At 41.5% G+C, this 14966-nt stretch overlaps 2 protein-coding genes and 1 long non-coding RNA gene across 5 annotated transcripts; 2 read left to right on the top strand and 1 right to left on the bottom strand.

Annotated features, from left to right (window-relative positions):
- Positions 1-4848: 4848 nt before the first annotated feature.
- On the top strand, positions 4849-9109 carry LOC127358083 (saxitoxin and tetrodotoxin-binding protein 1). 3 transcript variants are annotated; one of them, XM_051390983.1, is made up of 6 exons: positions 4849-5013; positions 7495-7640; positions 7746-7831; positions 8241-8366; positions 8470-8589; positions 8989-9109. In XM_051390983.1, the coding sequence occupies exons 1-6, from the start codon at positions 4891-4893 to the stop codon at positions 9030-9032; spliced, it is 645 nt and encodes a 214-aa protein (XP_051246943.1). In that variant the 5' UTR covers positions 4849-4890; the 3' UTR covers positions 9033-9109. The 3 variants fall into 3 exon arrangements, with proteins under 3 accessions (XP_051246943.1, XP_051246944.1, XP_051246942.1); XM_051390984.1 differs by lacking the exon at positions 4849-5013 and adding an exon at positions 5801-5885 and having other exon boundaries at positions 7465-7640; XM_051390982.1 differs by lacking the exon at positions 4849-5013 and adding an exon at positions 6900-7211.
- LOC127358152 (uncharacterized) lies at positions 4873-7537 on the bottom strand. The gene is made up of 2 exons (XR_007882381.1): positions 7465-7537; positions 4873-5885 (listed from the first exon to the last, which is right to left on the bottom strand). It is a non-coding gene; the product is annotated as an uncharacterized LOC127358152 (long non-coding RNA).
- Positions 9110-10177: 1068 nt separating the features above from the next.
- Positions 10178-14838, top strand: psmb4 (proteasome 20S subunit beta 4). The gene is made up of 8 exons (XM_051390959.1): positions 10178-10344; positions 11177-11303; positions 11379-11458; positions 11540-11686; positions 11769-11850; positions 12017-12133; positions 12253-12341; positions 14339-14838. Exons 1-8 carry the CDS (start codon positions 10223-10225, stop codon positions 14349-14351), a joined length of 777 nt encoding a protein of 258 aa, XP_051246919.1. The 5' UTR covers positions 10178-10222; the 3' UTR covers positions 14352-14838.
- Positions 14839-14966: the final 128 nt, after the last annotated feature.

The raw sequence follows: 14966 nt of genomic DNA, 5'->3' as shown, positions 1-14966 counted from the left end.
CACTTTTCAAATAGAGCAGGTCTAGACCGAACTCCTTATAACATTTACAGAGACCCAACAGTACCACCATGAGCAAGCACTTGGCGACAAGGGCAAGGAAAAACTGCCTGTTAAAAGGCAGAAACCTAGGACAGATCCTCCGGCTCTAGGTGGGTGGTCGTCTGCCTCGACCAGTTGGGGTGAGAGAGAGAGAGAGAGAGAGAGAGAGAGAGAGAGAGAGAGAGAGAGAGCGAGAGAGAGAGGCAGAGAGAGCGAGAGACAGACAGGTGCACAGCAACAACAGTATTGGCAATGGCAGTCAAGCAGGACCATGGCAGGAGGCTCCACCAGGATCCATGAGAACCTGCGAGACGAGAAAGCACAAGAACTCCGGGGAAGAAGTGAAGTTAGTAACATGCATTAATGGGACATGAATGAGTGCATAAAGAGAGAGGAAGAGAGGAGCTCAGTGCACCATGGGAAATCCCCCGATAGTCTAAGCCTATAGCAGCATAACTAAGGGATGGTTCAGGACTCACCTGATCCAGCCCTAACTATGAGCTTTATCAAAGAGGAATGTCTTAAGCCTACTCTTGAATGTGGAGAGGGTGTCTGCCTCCAGAACCACAACTGGAAGCTGGTTCCACAGGAGAGGAGCTTGGGAACTGAAGGCTCTGGCTCCTGTTCTACTTTTAGAGACTATAGGAACCACAAGTAGCCCAGCATTCAGAGAACGTAATGTTCTAGTGGGGTAATAGGGTACTATGAGCTCTTTAAGATATGAAGGGGCCTGACCATGAAGAGCTTTATAGGTGAGGAGGAGGATTTTAAATTCAATTCTACATTTTACAGGGAGCCAATGCAGAGAAGCTAGTACAGGAGAGATGTGATCTCTTTTTCTAGTTCCTGTCAGTACTCGTGCTGCAGCGTTCTGAATTAATTGGAGCGTTTTAATGGACTTATTGGGGCAACCTGATAATAAAGAGTTGCAGTAATCCAGCCTTGAAGTAACAAATGCATGGATTAGTTTTTCTGCATCTGTCTGTGATAGGATGTGTCTAATTTTTCTAATATTACGTAAATGAAAGAAGGCAGTCCTAGAGGTCTGCTTTATGTGGGAGTTAAATGACAAATCCTGATCAAAGATAACTCCAAGATTCCTGACAGTGGTGCTAGAGGCCAAGGTAATGCCATCTAGAGTGACTATATCTTTAGACAATGAGTCTCTAAGGTTTTTGGGGCCAAGAACAAGAATTTCGTTTTTTTCTGAGTTTAACATCAGAAAATTGCAGCTCATCCAGGATTTTATGTCCGTAAGACATGTTTGTAATTTAGATAATTGATTAATTTCATTGGGTTTTATTGATCGATATAACCGCGTATCATCTGCATAACAGTGAAAGTTAATGGAGTGATTCCTAATAATGTTGCCTAAAGGGAGCATATATAAAGTAAATAGTATTGGTCCAAGTACAGAACCTTGTGGAACTCCATGACTAACTGTAGTATTTATTGAAGATTCATCGTTAAGATGTACAAACTGCGAGCAATCTGATAAATATGACTTAAACCAGCTTAGTGCGGTTCCTTTAATGCCAATTTGATGTCTCCCCAAAAGAATATTATGGTCAATGGTGTCAAATGCAGCACTAAGATCTAATAATACAAGTACAGAGACAAGTCCATTGTCAGAAGCAGTCAGAAGGTCATTATTAACTTTAACCAGAGCTGTCTCTGTGCTGTGATGAACTCTAAATCCTGACTGAAAATCCTTAAATAAACTATTGTTATGTAGAAAGTCACACAACTCTTTGGCGATTACTTTCTTCAGAATCTTAGAGAGGAAGGGGAGGTTAGAAATCGGTCTATAGTTGGCTAAAACCCCTGGGTCAAGAGTAGACTTTTTAAGAAGGGGTTTAATTACAGCTACTTTAAAGGACTGTGGTACATATCCTGATAATAAAGAAAGATTAATCATATCCAGTAAAGAAGTGCCAATTAAGGGAACAACTTCTTTAAGCAGCCTAGTTGGGATCGGGTCTAATAGACAGGTTGATGGCTTCGATGAAGAAATGATTGAAGTTAACTGATGAAGATCGATAGCAGAAAAACAGTCTAAATATATATCTAAGTTTACATTGACAGAAGTCCCTGAACTTGGAGAGCCACTGATAACTGTTGATGGCAGTTGGTGATTAATTTTCTCTCTAATAGTAATAATTTTATTATAGAAGAAGCTCATGAAGTCATTGCTACTTAAGTTTATGGGGATATGTGGCTCAATAGAGCTGTGACTCTCTGTCAGCCTGGCTACAGTGCTGAAGAGGAACCTAGGGTTATTCTTATTTTCTTCTATTAGTGCTGAGTAATAGGCTCCTCTGGCATTACGGAGGGCCTTTCTATAAATTTTAAGATTATCTTGCCAATTTGAGCGATATTCTGATAATTTGGAAGAGCGCCATTTCCTTTCAGATTTTCTAGCTATTTGTTTTAACTGGCGGGTTTGGTGGTTATACCATGGTGCTAGTCTCCTATGTTTTAATAATTTCCTTTTTATAGGAGCGATAGAGTCTAATGTTGATCGTAGTGAGCCTGTAGCACTATCGACAAGATTATCAATTTCAGAGGGACTAAAGTTGTTATAGGACTCTGTTAAATTCAGACATGGCATTGAATTAAACACTGAAGGAATCTCCTCCTTAAATTTAGCTACAGCACTGTCAGATAGACATCTGCTGTAGGAAGTTTTGCCTAATGGCTTATAATCTAATAGTATGAATTCAAAAGTTATTAAATAATGGTCAGATAGGAAAGGATTATGTGGGAAGACTATTAAATGTTCAATATCAATGCCATATGATAAAACAAGGTCAAGAGTGTGATTAAAACAATGAGTTGGTTTATTTACACTCTGACAGAAGCCAATTGAGTCTATTAATGATATAAATGCGTTACTAAGGCTGTCATTGTTAACATCCACATGAATATTAAAATCACCTACAATAATTACTTTATCTGATTTAAGAACTAAACTTGATAAAAACTCTGAGAATTCAGATATAAAATCAGAGTACGGTCCAGGAGCGCGGTACACTATAACAAATAGAACTGGCTGCAGTGTTTTCCAGTTTGGGTGAGAAAGACTAAGAACAAGGCTTTCAAATGAATTATAATTTAGTTTAGGTTTAGGGTCCATTAAAACACTCGAATCATATATAGCTGCTACTCCACCTCCTCGGCCTGTGCCTCGAGGAATGTGAGTATTAATATGACTGGGGGGTGGATTCATTTAGGCTAACATACTCCTCGTGGGACAACCAGGTCTCAGTAAGACAAAGTAAATCAATATCATAATCTGATATTAATTCATTCACTAGAACAGCTTTAGAGGACAGAGACCTGATATTTAACAGCCCACATTTCATTCTCTTATTTTGTGCTACTGAGGAGTTAGTTTTAATTTTTATTAGATTTTTATGTAAACATAAACACACCATCGCTGACGGACTCTTACTTCTCGTTACCGACCCTCTTCCGACTCCAGTCCCGCCGCTTTCAGCCACCATCTTCAGCTGACTGCAGTTGGAAAATCTGCTCACTGCTTCACAACACGCTGTCTTTAACAGTCGCTCTCCTGCGCTCTCATCACACCTGACTGGATGGAATTGCTTCAAAGCTTCCCATGCCTCTCATAGCTTTTCCTTCACTTAACGTACTGACATGGACCATCCTTCAGATTATTCCTCCTCCTATTAATCTCCTCTCAGCTATTCATCCTAATACATCGATAAGGTCCGAGAATCCACGTTCCTTCTGGCATTCTTGGGCTTTTTGTGCTGCTGTGACGTCCTGCTTCTAACCCTCAACTAGGATCCTTCTCACCATGCAACCAGTTCCCACATTCATTCAATCTCATTTACCACCTTAAATACAGCAGCAAGACCAGCCAGTCCGGACTACCACTTTCCACTAGACTCCTACTTAACTCCATTTTAACGAATACGAGTTAATTGTGGACTAGGACTAAACCTAAAGGGGTTCATTGTGCTCGGGGGTCGCCAAAGCTTCACAGGAGGTCGCAACGCCTTCTTGATTTAAAGGGGTGTAAAAATAAACATTACAATTACACTGTAAAACGAGTAAAAGTAAGTAAAAATACTTTCTTTAGTCATTTTAAACTGACACTGACTTTATTTTGAAACTTTTATTTTTATTGCAAAAAAAAATACCTAGTAAAACTTATCAAGAATGTTTTTTACTTAAAAGTTAAAAATGTTCTTAATATTTTCAATTTAAACTGTTTTAACCATTTTTCTGAGTTAAATTAACTTAATCGCATCACAGTTTATTATTTAATATCTAAACTCTGAAGAGCTGAACACAAACTGTATTATGGCATCAAATATCAGAGAGAATAAAACACTAAACAATAAAAAACAAAATACAGACAGAAGATTGTATAAAACGTTATTAAAATATCAGAAAAACTGATCAATATTCACAGGAAATAATCTCTGGTTTACACAAACTTCAGTTCACTGTTTGTGTTCATTGTTCAGTTTATCAGTTATTGATTATAAGATATCCATAAAATAGGAAAAATGGTCCCTTAAGGATAAAGGTTGGAACCACTGAACAACTTCAGACTGTAATCCACTCTGTGTGGGCGTCAGTACATTTGTCCTTTTGGATTTTAACCCAGTTTGAACTTTTTCCTGGAAAACCTCTAAACTGACTTTGACTCATCCACTGATTAAAGATCTCATGATAATTAAAACAGTAAAATAAGTGTTTTCACGACACAAACGTCGAATAAATGTTGTTTATCAGTGTATAAGCATTGGTAAACTGTCCAAATACAGTTTGTATCAGTGTAAACAGCACAGTGTTCCATTTCTGTCCCAGAGCACGATGACTGTTGTGAACCAAGCGACGCTGCTGCTGCTGCTGGCGGTGCTCGGCACCAAAGCAGCGCCGGGCCCCGAAGACTGTGGCGGTCTGAACGTAACGCTGCCGCCAAAAGACCTGGACAAGGTGAGTGTGTTTCTGCTCAGCCTGGTTCTGAGACCAGACATCCAGAACTCCTGAGGGGCTCGGAGGCTGTGTTCTACCTGGTCCGGCTGCTGAGCCCGGTTCTGTTACTGGCTAACGGAAGATACAGTTAGTTAGCAGTTAGCTGCTTTAGCTAAAGCTATCTGTCCATCAGGAAACTGTAACTCAGAGAGTTGAAGCTGAGCAGTCGGAGGACGTCAGAGGGAAAACTAATAATCTGACATAGATTTGGTAGCTAGTTACATAGCGTTTTGCTATCACGCAAAATGTTAGTTACCTTGTTAACTAAGCTACATCAGTCACTAGCTAGCTAGTTACAGCTAGCTATTGTTAGCAAATTCCTAGCTAATTAGTTAGCTAATTTACATCAATTGTTAGTTAGCTAGCATTTTGCTAACAATAGCTTTCAGATGTAAGTAGCTAGCTAACAACTGATGTAGATTACCTAACTCGTTACTGTGTTGTCTTGCTTGAACTTATAATAAGCAGACGAGGTGTGATAGCTGGTCTTTCATATTTACTTGACAACTTGCACATAACAACAGTTCAGTGCTACCCGTATGGCTACATACCACACCCGGCAGACGGGGCTCCTGCACATGCTCCTTACTACTGTGGCATGCTGGGTAATGGAGTTCTTGACCTAGTGTACTCATAACATCACAATTACCTAGCTACAGACCATATTAGCTCTATAAGTAGCTATAAAGTAGTGCTGAACACTGATTCTGACCTTATGGAGACTTTAAAGTAAATATTTGTACGAGGATCAGTCGAACCCCCCGGTTGTGGTGATGTGCAGGTGTACTCCAGAACAGTGTGACATCACTGCTCTCTCAGTGGTAGCCTTAGACCTGTCTGACTGTGCCCCCCTCCTCCTGCAGGTTTTCGGGACCTGGGTTCTGGTCTGGTCCGTCTCTGACAGGAACGTTTTGGAAAGCCTGAACAGCTCCGTCATCGAGTTCCGACTCCTCCCTGACAACACCACCGCCACCATCAACCAGAGGATCGTGTTCCAGTGAGCGCTTACACACTGCTGGGGAAGCAGCCTGTCAGGTGTGAGTCAGCAGGTTGTTGTGTTGTCTGACTGTTTCCTGCTGTGTCACTTTCAGGGATAAGTCGTGCGCTCGGTACTCCATCAACATGTCGATGACCTCAGGCAGTGAGTCGCAGTAACATGTTTCTTTGCTTTGTCATTACGAATGTTTTTCATTTTTTATCAACCATAAAGTGACGATAATAATTATATTATATTATAATATTATAATAATAATTTGTTTCGGTGATATAATTTAATTATTTTGTTAATAATAATAATAATAATTGTATTATATACAATTTGTGTTTTGTAGATTGTGATGTCTGGACTTGGCTTTGCACCTGAATGCAAGATCCTGCAGGACCCCTCATATGTAAAACACACCAGCAGGGGGTCGGCCCTGATGCCTGCAGTGGGCAGAGGGGTGTGAAAGCACTTCCTGGAGGGCCAGACCCCTACAGCAGACAAAGGGGTGTGAAAGAGGTGGTCCTCAGGTATAAATGTTTAGATTTCCCCATGTTCGGGGTCTTTCTTCATCTTTGACCGCTCGCGTGTTGATTGACCTTTTCTTTGCAAAGAAAATAAAAACCTTGTTGGCCGGCAGAAGTTCTCTATTTCATTCTTCACCAGCAGCAGAGAAATTTCCACAACACTACTCAGGGACCCCACAGTGTCATGTAGGGGGGGTGAGGTGTTGTCCATGATGGATGTCAGCTTCACTAACATCCTCCTTTCACCCACTTCCTCTCTGGAGTCCAGAGGACGGTCCAGAAGACATTGATGACTGTTGTAAAGAGGCAGAAATGAGGCGAGCACATCGATCTGTCCGACCTCAGGCAGCAACCATATCTTCTTTTAACCTTTTAACTTTGTAAATAAAGCAAACTCAACCTGAGCAGACGCTGATGGAAACAAAGGTTCAGTCAGCTGACGCACTGAGCACACACACTTTGAACTGATGAGGCCTTTATAAACTGAGCACAGAGCGGGGTGCGTTCCATTTCTGTCCCAGAGCACGATGACTGTTGTGAACCAAGCGACGCTGCTGCTGCTGCTGGCGGTGCTCGGCACCAAAGCAGCACCGGGCCCCGAAGACTGTGGCGGTCTGAACGTAACGCTGCCTCCAAAAGACCTGGACAAGGTGAGTCTGTTTCTGCTCAGCCTGGTTCTGAGACCAGACATCCAGAACTCCTGAGGGGCTCGGAGGCTGTGTTCCAAACTGGAGGAGCTGAAACACTGATTCTGACTTTATGGAGATTAGTAAATATTAAATATTAATATTATTAAATAGTAAGTATTTGTACGAGGATCAGTCGAACCCCCCGGTTGTGGTGATGTGCAGGTGTACTCCAGGACAGTGTGACATCACTGCTCTCTCACTGGTAGCCTTAGACCAGTCTGACTGTGCCCCCCTCCTCCTGCAGGTTTTTGGGACCTGGGTTCTGGTCTGGTCCGTCTCTGACAACCTCGAAGCCACAGAGCTGCTGGAAAATCTGACCAGCTCCGTCATCGAGCTCCGACTCCTCCCTGACAACACCACCATCGTCTACAACGAGAGGAACATGTTCCAGTGAGTGCTCACACACTGCTGGGAAGCTAACTCTGACGTTAGCCTGTCGGTGTGAGTCAGCAGGTTGTTGTGTTGTCTGACTGTTTCCTGCTGTGTCACTTTCAGGGATAAGTCGTGCACTAAGTACTTCATCAACATGTCGATGCCCTCTGACTCCGACTCTGCTGCTCCTCTGCGCAGCGTCGGCGGCTGTGAGTCGCAGTTTCTTTGCTTTGTCATTACGAATGTTTTTCATTTTTTATCAACCATAAAGTGACGATAATAATTTGTTTCGGTGATATAATTTAATTATTTTGTTAATAATAGTAATAATAATTGTAATAAAAACACAGGCAAAGAAGGACACACAGAATATTAGTATTCAGTATGTTGTGTTATTGTTGTGTTATTGTTGTTTACAGAAGAGAGTTAGGACCACATGTGAAAACTTTATTTGAGTTCTGACTTTCAAGTAAAAAAAGTCACATTTCTGACAATAAAGTCCAGTTCAAAGTCAGAATTATTAATATTAGCATTGTTATTCTGACTTTAAAGTCAGAATTCTGAGTTTAAGTGTTTGTTGTTGTTGTTGTTGTTGTTGACATGTTGTTTGTGTGTTAGCGTTCCACAAGGACGGTGTGTTGAGTGAGTTCAATGACCCTGGGAGAGTGGAGTTCTTTGTGAGCTGCTCCGACTGTCTGATGATGGTCTACAGAGGAGACATTGGCAACTTCCTGCTGAGCTACAGTAAACACACTCTTACATCCTGGAACCTTACTCCTTCATTACTGTAACACCTTCACCTCACTGTGTGTGTGTGTGTGTGTGTGTGTGTGTGTGTGTGTGTCAGGGAGGGAGGGGCAGCATCAGGATGTGGAGCAGTTGAAAGCGTCCCACAGTGATAACAAGAAGCTGGCTGAGTGTCTGAGATTCCCTCACGACAAACCGTTCATCTACGACGGAGCTGCAGGTCAGTTCCTGTGGGCGGGTGTCAGGTAGACAGGTGGGCAGGTAGACAGGTAGACAGGTATACAGGTAGACAGGTAGACAGGTAGACAGGTCAGTTCCTGTTGACAGAATAACTGGAATCTGTCATTTTAATCTTTGTTCTGTGTCTTTAATCTCTTCAGTGACGTTTGTAGTTTTTATATGTCTGTGTCTCCGCTCACTCTGTCTCACTATCTGTCCTCTGTCTGTCTGAAACGGGCTGTACAGATAAAGTTGTATTGACTGATGTGGATTGGTGGAGGCAGGGGCGGATAGAGGGGTGGAAGTCTGCCCCCTCTGGACCCCCCGGGAGTATTTCTGTGGATCTGCAGCACACATTACAAATAAAGATAATCAATAACGTCCTCTTGTCTCCTCGCAGAGTTCTGTCCTGAGAAAGAGGCGGAGAAGCTTGAAAATCCCTGAGTGAAGAGGTCGATCGGACACAATCAGTAATCAGTCAATCAATAACAAATCAAATAAAAGCCAATACTGAAACCTGATGTTTGTGTTTCCTTCCTACATTAAAGATTTCACCAAGAGTCAAAGTATTATCAGCAAAATGTCAGAGTTAGTAGGTTCTTGTTCTTATTATTATTGTTGTTATTATTATTATTATTATTTTAGTTATTATTAGTATTATTATTATTTGTATTATTATTATTGTTGTTGTTGTTGTTATTATTGTATTACTGAACCAGCATTATGTGTTACTGTTTGAGACCCCCCTGTGAAGCTTTGGCGACCCGTAGTGGGGTCCGACCCCAGGTTGGGAACCACTGCTTTATTTTGATTCTTTGATTATGGGATGTTCCAGAGTGTCTGCCAGTCTAATATTTGGGAGAACTCAACAAACAACCATGTTTACTCTGGGTAAATACTCGATACTGCTGGTCGTGTCAAGGCCGGTGATGGTACAAAGAAAAACTGTAAAATAAGAAAGGCAGAAAATGAGTGAATTCTGAAATACAGTTTTAGCTTTAATTTTACATCCTGCCTAAAAAATATTTTGTTCATAAAACTACTGCTTATTTAAAGAAAATCTCCTTTTTTTCACCTAGAAAGACAGATGTTGTTGAATACAAAGAATTCTTTCAGAGATATTTATATTTATTACTCTTTATTGAATAAATGAAACTGTTAAATTTAAGTTTAATACTGTTAATTGCTGTATTGTTTGAACTCCTTTAAGGTTTTCTACCAATAAATGTACATTTATGGAGTTTGTCCATTATAGTAAGATTACATGTCCTCAAATAATATGAAATAAACCGTACAGCAGTTTATGAACATAAACGGGCAGATGGAGCGTATATGTTAAATAAATAACTGATCTACCAACATTATATATTATATATATTAATATGAAAGATCCAGTTTGGTTGTTGTGCTTTGTCTTTTATTTTGGAATATTGTGTTTAATCTGTTTATAGATTAATATTTATTTATGTTCTCTTTCTATATTTTATAAATACATTAATATTGTTAAACGGGTCATTTAAAGGTGCAGTTGCGGCCTCCCGACAGCAGGCGGCGGTACAGCACCGATCTGTGACGTCACACCGGCCGAGGCCAACAAGAAGACGCTGTGTCGTCACTTCCTGCAGATATTCAACATGGAGTCGTGCGGAATGAAGCTGAGTTTCTGGGAGAACGGACCAAAGCCGGGACAGTTTCACTCGTTCTCCGGCGGCAGCAGCGGGTCGAGCACATCCTGCGGGCCGGTCAGACACACACTGTGAGTGAGCCGCTGCGGGGACAACCCGCTGCGGGGACAACCCGCACATTGGACCGGAAACACCGCAGTGCTGCATCATCATGGAGACACTAGCTGCGGATGCTAAAGCTAACCGCGACTCTAAACCGGTTTAAATCTTTTACAGCTCAAAGTAGAAACTGAGGGATTATTGATCCAACTGCAACAGAAGACCTGAGGGATTATTGATCACTTATAGATTATTAATATCGGAGTTTGTTTAGTTTGTTTCAGTTGTGCTGACTAATTGTTAGCTAGCTGCGCTAACTAGCCGCTGTCAGGAACCGTCAGTGAACATAAACAATAACTGATCTAAGATCAATACTGTGATCAGTGTAATGATTAATCATGATCATTATTGAACATCTCAAACATCTAAATGAGTTTGTTGGAACAGCAGAAACTTTTATTTGTAAATTCACTAAAGCAGTTAATGACAATAAATATATATTTATATTTATATTTATATATTACAGTACAGGCTCTGTGTCTATTACTTTACACTCAGTCCAGGGGAAAGGGGAAATATATCCTACAGTACAGTAGAGCTACATTATAATATTATATAATAATTATAATGTCACCGTTAACTTTAGTCTGCGCAGTAAGACTTTAATGTGTGTTCCTTCTCTTTATGTCCTATTACCCAGAAATGAATTCTGACCTTTAATCTCCGACAGTGTTGATGATGTGAGCGCTGTGTCCTCAGTGGGGGGGGGGTGTCCTCAGTGGGGGGGGGGTGTCCTCAGGGTGGGGGGAATAAAGCCTCGTGTTGTCCAGCTGTGAGCTAACAACTGTCTCTGTCCCCCCGCAGTAACCCCATGGTAACCGGGACGTCGGTGCTCGGCGTGAAGTTCACCGGCGGCGTCATCATCGCGGCGGACATGTTGGGCTCGTACGGCTCTCTGGCTCGCTTCAGGAACATCTCGCGCCTCATGAAGGTGACGGTCCTAACGTCAGCTGTGGTTGTAAATAAACACAAACGTGCAGCTTTGACAGTTTCTGTTCTGTTTCAGGTGAACGGTAACACCATCCTGGGAGCGTCGGGGGACTACGCCGACTACCAGTACCTCAAGCAGATCATCGAGCAGATGGTGTAAGCTGCTGGAATAGAACCTGAATGTGTAGCTCTGCTCTGTGTGGATGCTAAGTGTCCGTCTGGTTGTTTGTCCGTCAGTATCGACGAGGAGCTGCTGGGTGACGGTCACAGCTACAGCCCGAAGGCGGTCCACTCCTGGCTGACCAGAGTGATGTACAACCGCCGCAGCAAGATGAATCCTCTGTGGAACACGGTGGTGATCGGAGGCTTCTACAACGGCGAGAGGTGGGAGCCGCTTCCTGTTCAAACTGAACCGCATTGTGGGAGCTATGGTTAACCGGTCGGCCATCTTCTTCTCTCCTTCTAGTTTCCTGGGTTACGTGGATAAGCTGGGCGTGGCCTATGAGGCGCCCACAGTGGCCACAGGCTTTGGAGCATACCTGGCTCAGGTGAGTTCTCCTCCTGGTTGAAAGCTCTGTGGACTCTGCAGCTCAAAGCTTGTATTGTGTCTGACAGGAAGTGTGTGTGTGTGTGTGTGTGTGTGTGTGTGTGTGTGTGTGTGTGTGTGTGTGTGTGTGTGTGTGTGTGTGTGTGTGTGTGTGTGTGTGTGTGCAGCCCCTGATGAGGGAGGCGTTGGAGAACAAGGTGGAGATCACCAAACAGGAGGCTCGGGACCTGGTGGAGCGCTGCCTCAAAGTGCTTTACTACAGAGACGCTCGCTCCTACAACAGGGTGAGTTCACTGTCGCTGTCAGACTGTGGGAAAGTTTAGTGTTAAAGGATAAAGTGAAAGTAATAAAATTTAAAGAGTTGTTTTTATTTTGTTGACCTGATGTTGTGTTTTTGTTTTAGCACGAGATCGCCATAGTAACAGAAGAGGGCGTGGAGATCATTGGTCCTCTGTCTTCTGAAACCAACTGGGACATCGCTCACATGGTCAGGTAGGGTCAAAGGTCACAGCAGATTCCTCTCAACGTCCTCCTGATGGTAGTTTAAAAACACACACACACACAAAGGGCAACCGTTTACAGCTGATAATGATCCTGATCAGTAATCAATACTCCCATTATTAAAGCATCAATCAACCTGATCAGCCTTCAGCAGTTAGCTAGTGTTTCTGTAGTGGAGACTAAACGTTAACAATGATCCATATCAGCAGTTTGAATCCAACTAAAAGCTCCCTGCACCAAACTCCCTTTAAGAAATATCACATTTTAACAATTCCTAACGTGTTCGTAACAACACGTAACTCTAGAAACACGAGCTAAAGGCCGTCATATGTCCACAGTCTGACTGTCAATACAGGATCAATATCATCCATAAAGATACAGTGTATACTGATCAATATCATCCATAAAGATACAATGTATTCTGATCAATATCATCCATAAAGATACAGTGTATACTGATCAATAATCAATAAAGATACAGTGTATACTGATCAATAATCCATAAAGATAGTGTATACTGATCAATAATCAATAAAGATACAGTGTATACTGATCAATAATCAATAAAGATACAGTGTATTCTGATCAATAATCAATAAAGATACAGTGTATACTGATCAATAATCCATAAAGATACAGTGTATACTGATCAATAATCCATAAAGATACAGTGTATTCTGATCAATAATCAATAAAGATACAGTGTATACTGATCAATATCATCCATACTGATACAGTGTATTCTGATCAATAATCAATAAAGATACAGTGTATTCTGATCAATGATCAATAAAGATACAGTGTATTCTGATCAATAATCAATAAAGATACAGTGTATTCTGATCAATAATCAATAAAGATACAGTGTATACTGATCAATAATCAATAAAGATACAGTGTATTCTGATCAATATCATCCATAACAACACGTAACTCTAGAAACACGAGCTAAAGTCATATAGTTTATTTCTACCTGTGAATCTATAGAACTATATCTTTCTATCCATTGTGCTGCGTTCTTGCAGGACTCATCCAAACAGAGTCAGGGAGCTGCTGTTGAGCTCGTTGGCTCAATAGAAAGTTTCTGCTCCACTAAATGGAACGAAGCCTTAATTAGCTGTTACTAATACGTGTGTATGTATTAGGGCTGTAACGGTTCTGAAACTGAGACCGAAATCGCGACACAAAAGTCTACGGTCTCGTGTCGGGATCCGAGAGACAGAACCGCGACACACTCGCTCTCTGGACCGTTGAGCTCTCGTTAAGACAGTGTAACTGCGGCGGTGGCGGCGGCCCGTGGGGGTGGTAGCGGTGTACGCCTATATCGTATTTGTATTGACAGTTGGTTATTCTAGGTTACTGTTTATTTACTACTTTAATCTGCTCCCTTTCTCTTCTCCCCACACTCACACACACACCTAGTCTGGACCTCTGGTCACTCACAGCAAACACGCCCTCTTGCTCCGCCTCTTTCTGTCTCTCTCTCCCTCTGTGTGTCTCTGCTGACTTTCTCCATCAGCAGTACGTTTCATAAACTCACCCGTGATTCAGTTTTTAAGTGCGCCGCATGTGGGTCCAAACCGAAACTAACATTAGTGAGTGACATCTGCAGTGGTGCGTTCACTGACGCTCCGTAATGTAAGAGATCTGCCGTATCCGCTTAACGTAATATCAGATAACTTCTCTCTCTCTCTGTGTTTCTCTGGGGAAACGGGGAAACCTGCGGTATGAACCGAACCGTGGATTTGGTGAATCGTTGCACCCCTAGTGTGTATGTAGAATAACTTAAACACTTTAAATACATTAAACGCTGCTCAGAATCAGATTAAGGATTGTTTGTTGAAGGTTTGAGCACGATGGACAGTAATTATCTGAAAATTAAAATAAGTACATTGATGTTTACTAGGCGAACAGTTGAGTTTATATATTTAGGGTCTATATATGTCTGTTCTGCATTAATTTGTGTTTCTCTTCCCGTTCCTCCGCAGTGGGTTCGAATGAAGACGAGCTGCGACCGATGAAGCATCGCTGTTTCTCTGCTCAGTCTAAAACACCTGCTTTATCCCAGTTTAGTTTTTTTTCTGCTGTTCACTGTAACTTTTGTATAATGGAAAACAAATGTGATAAATAAATGTTAAAAAAAGCCTTGTTTCTTGGGTTTATTTGTACGGATGAATATGACTTTAAATAACTAACACACATCAGATAGACGTATTACCTCCAGTTGGATAGTACTGTTATTAAAAGGGGTGTTTGACACAAGTGAAATTAACACATCTTTTGTGGATTTAAAACCATGAAATAAACTTGTAGCCTGTTAAATCGTCTGCTTTCCTCTGGACGGTATAATATGTTTACTACACGTACAGATATGTTTAATCCATAAAATAAGATGTTCCTATATTTTTATATTATTAAACTGGCACTGTAGTACAAAGAGTAAATAAAGAATAAAATAAAATATTTCTAAAAATGTTTATTTGCAGTAGTTTTGCTTCCAGCTGTTGCTATGCAGATTCTGTGAGATAAATTCATCTGTTTTGTAACTGGGCAGACCAGGAAAACGCGTCCAATCACAATAATCCCAGTCAGAAAAATAATTCTGCTCGACCAATC

Source organism: Dicentrarchus labrax, unplaced genomic scaffold (assembly GCF_905237075.1).
Source record: "Dicentrarchus labrax unplaced genomic scaffold, dlabrax2021, whole genome shotgun sequence".
Classification (NCBI taxonomy): Eukaryota; Metazoa; Chordata; class Actinopteri; family Moronidae; genus Dicentrarchus; species Dicentrarchus labrax.
This window is presented reverse-complemented; position numbering and strand designations above follow the sequence as displayed.

What these genes read in the sequence shown, in the direction of transcription:
- LOC127358083 (XM_051390983.1), top strand. Translation starts at nt 4,891, where the DNA reads ATGACTGTTGTGAACCAAGCGACGCTGCTGCTGCTGCTGGCGGTGCTC. An exon ending in TCTGCGCAGCGTCGGCGGCT is followed by an intron (nt 7,832 to 8,240) that starts GTGAGTCGCAGT and finishes TTTGTGTGTTAG; the next exon opens with CGTTCCACAAGGACGGTGTG. An exon ending in CATCTACGACGGAGCTGCAG is followed by an intron (nt 8,590 to 8,988) that starts GTCAGTTCCTGT and finishes GTCTCCTCGCAG; the next exon opens with AGTTCTGTCCTGAGAAAGAG.
- psmb4 (XM_051390959.1), top strand. Translation starts at nt 10,223, where the DNA reads ATGGAGTCGTGCGGAATGAAGCTGAGTTTCTGGGAGAACGGACCAAAG. An exon ending in GGGCCGGTCAGACACACACT is followed by an intron (nt 10,345 to 11,176) that starts GTGAGTGAGCCG and finishes GTCCCCCCGCAG; the next exon opens with TAACCCCATGGTAACCGGGA. An exon ending in ACGCTCGCTCCTACAACAGG is followed by an intron (nt 12,134 to 12,252) that starts GTGAGTTCACTG and finishes TTTTTGTTTTAG; the next exon opens with CACGAGATCGCCATAGTAAC.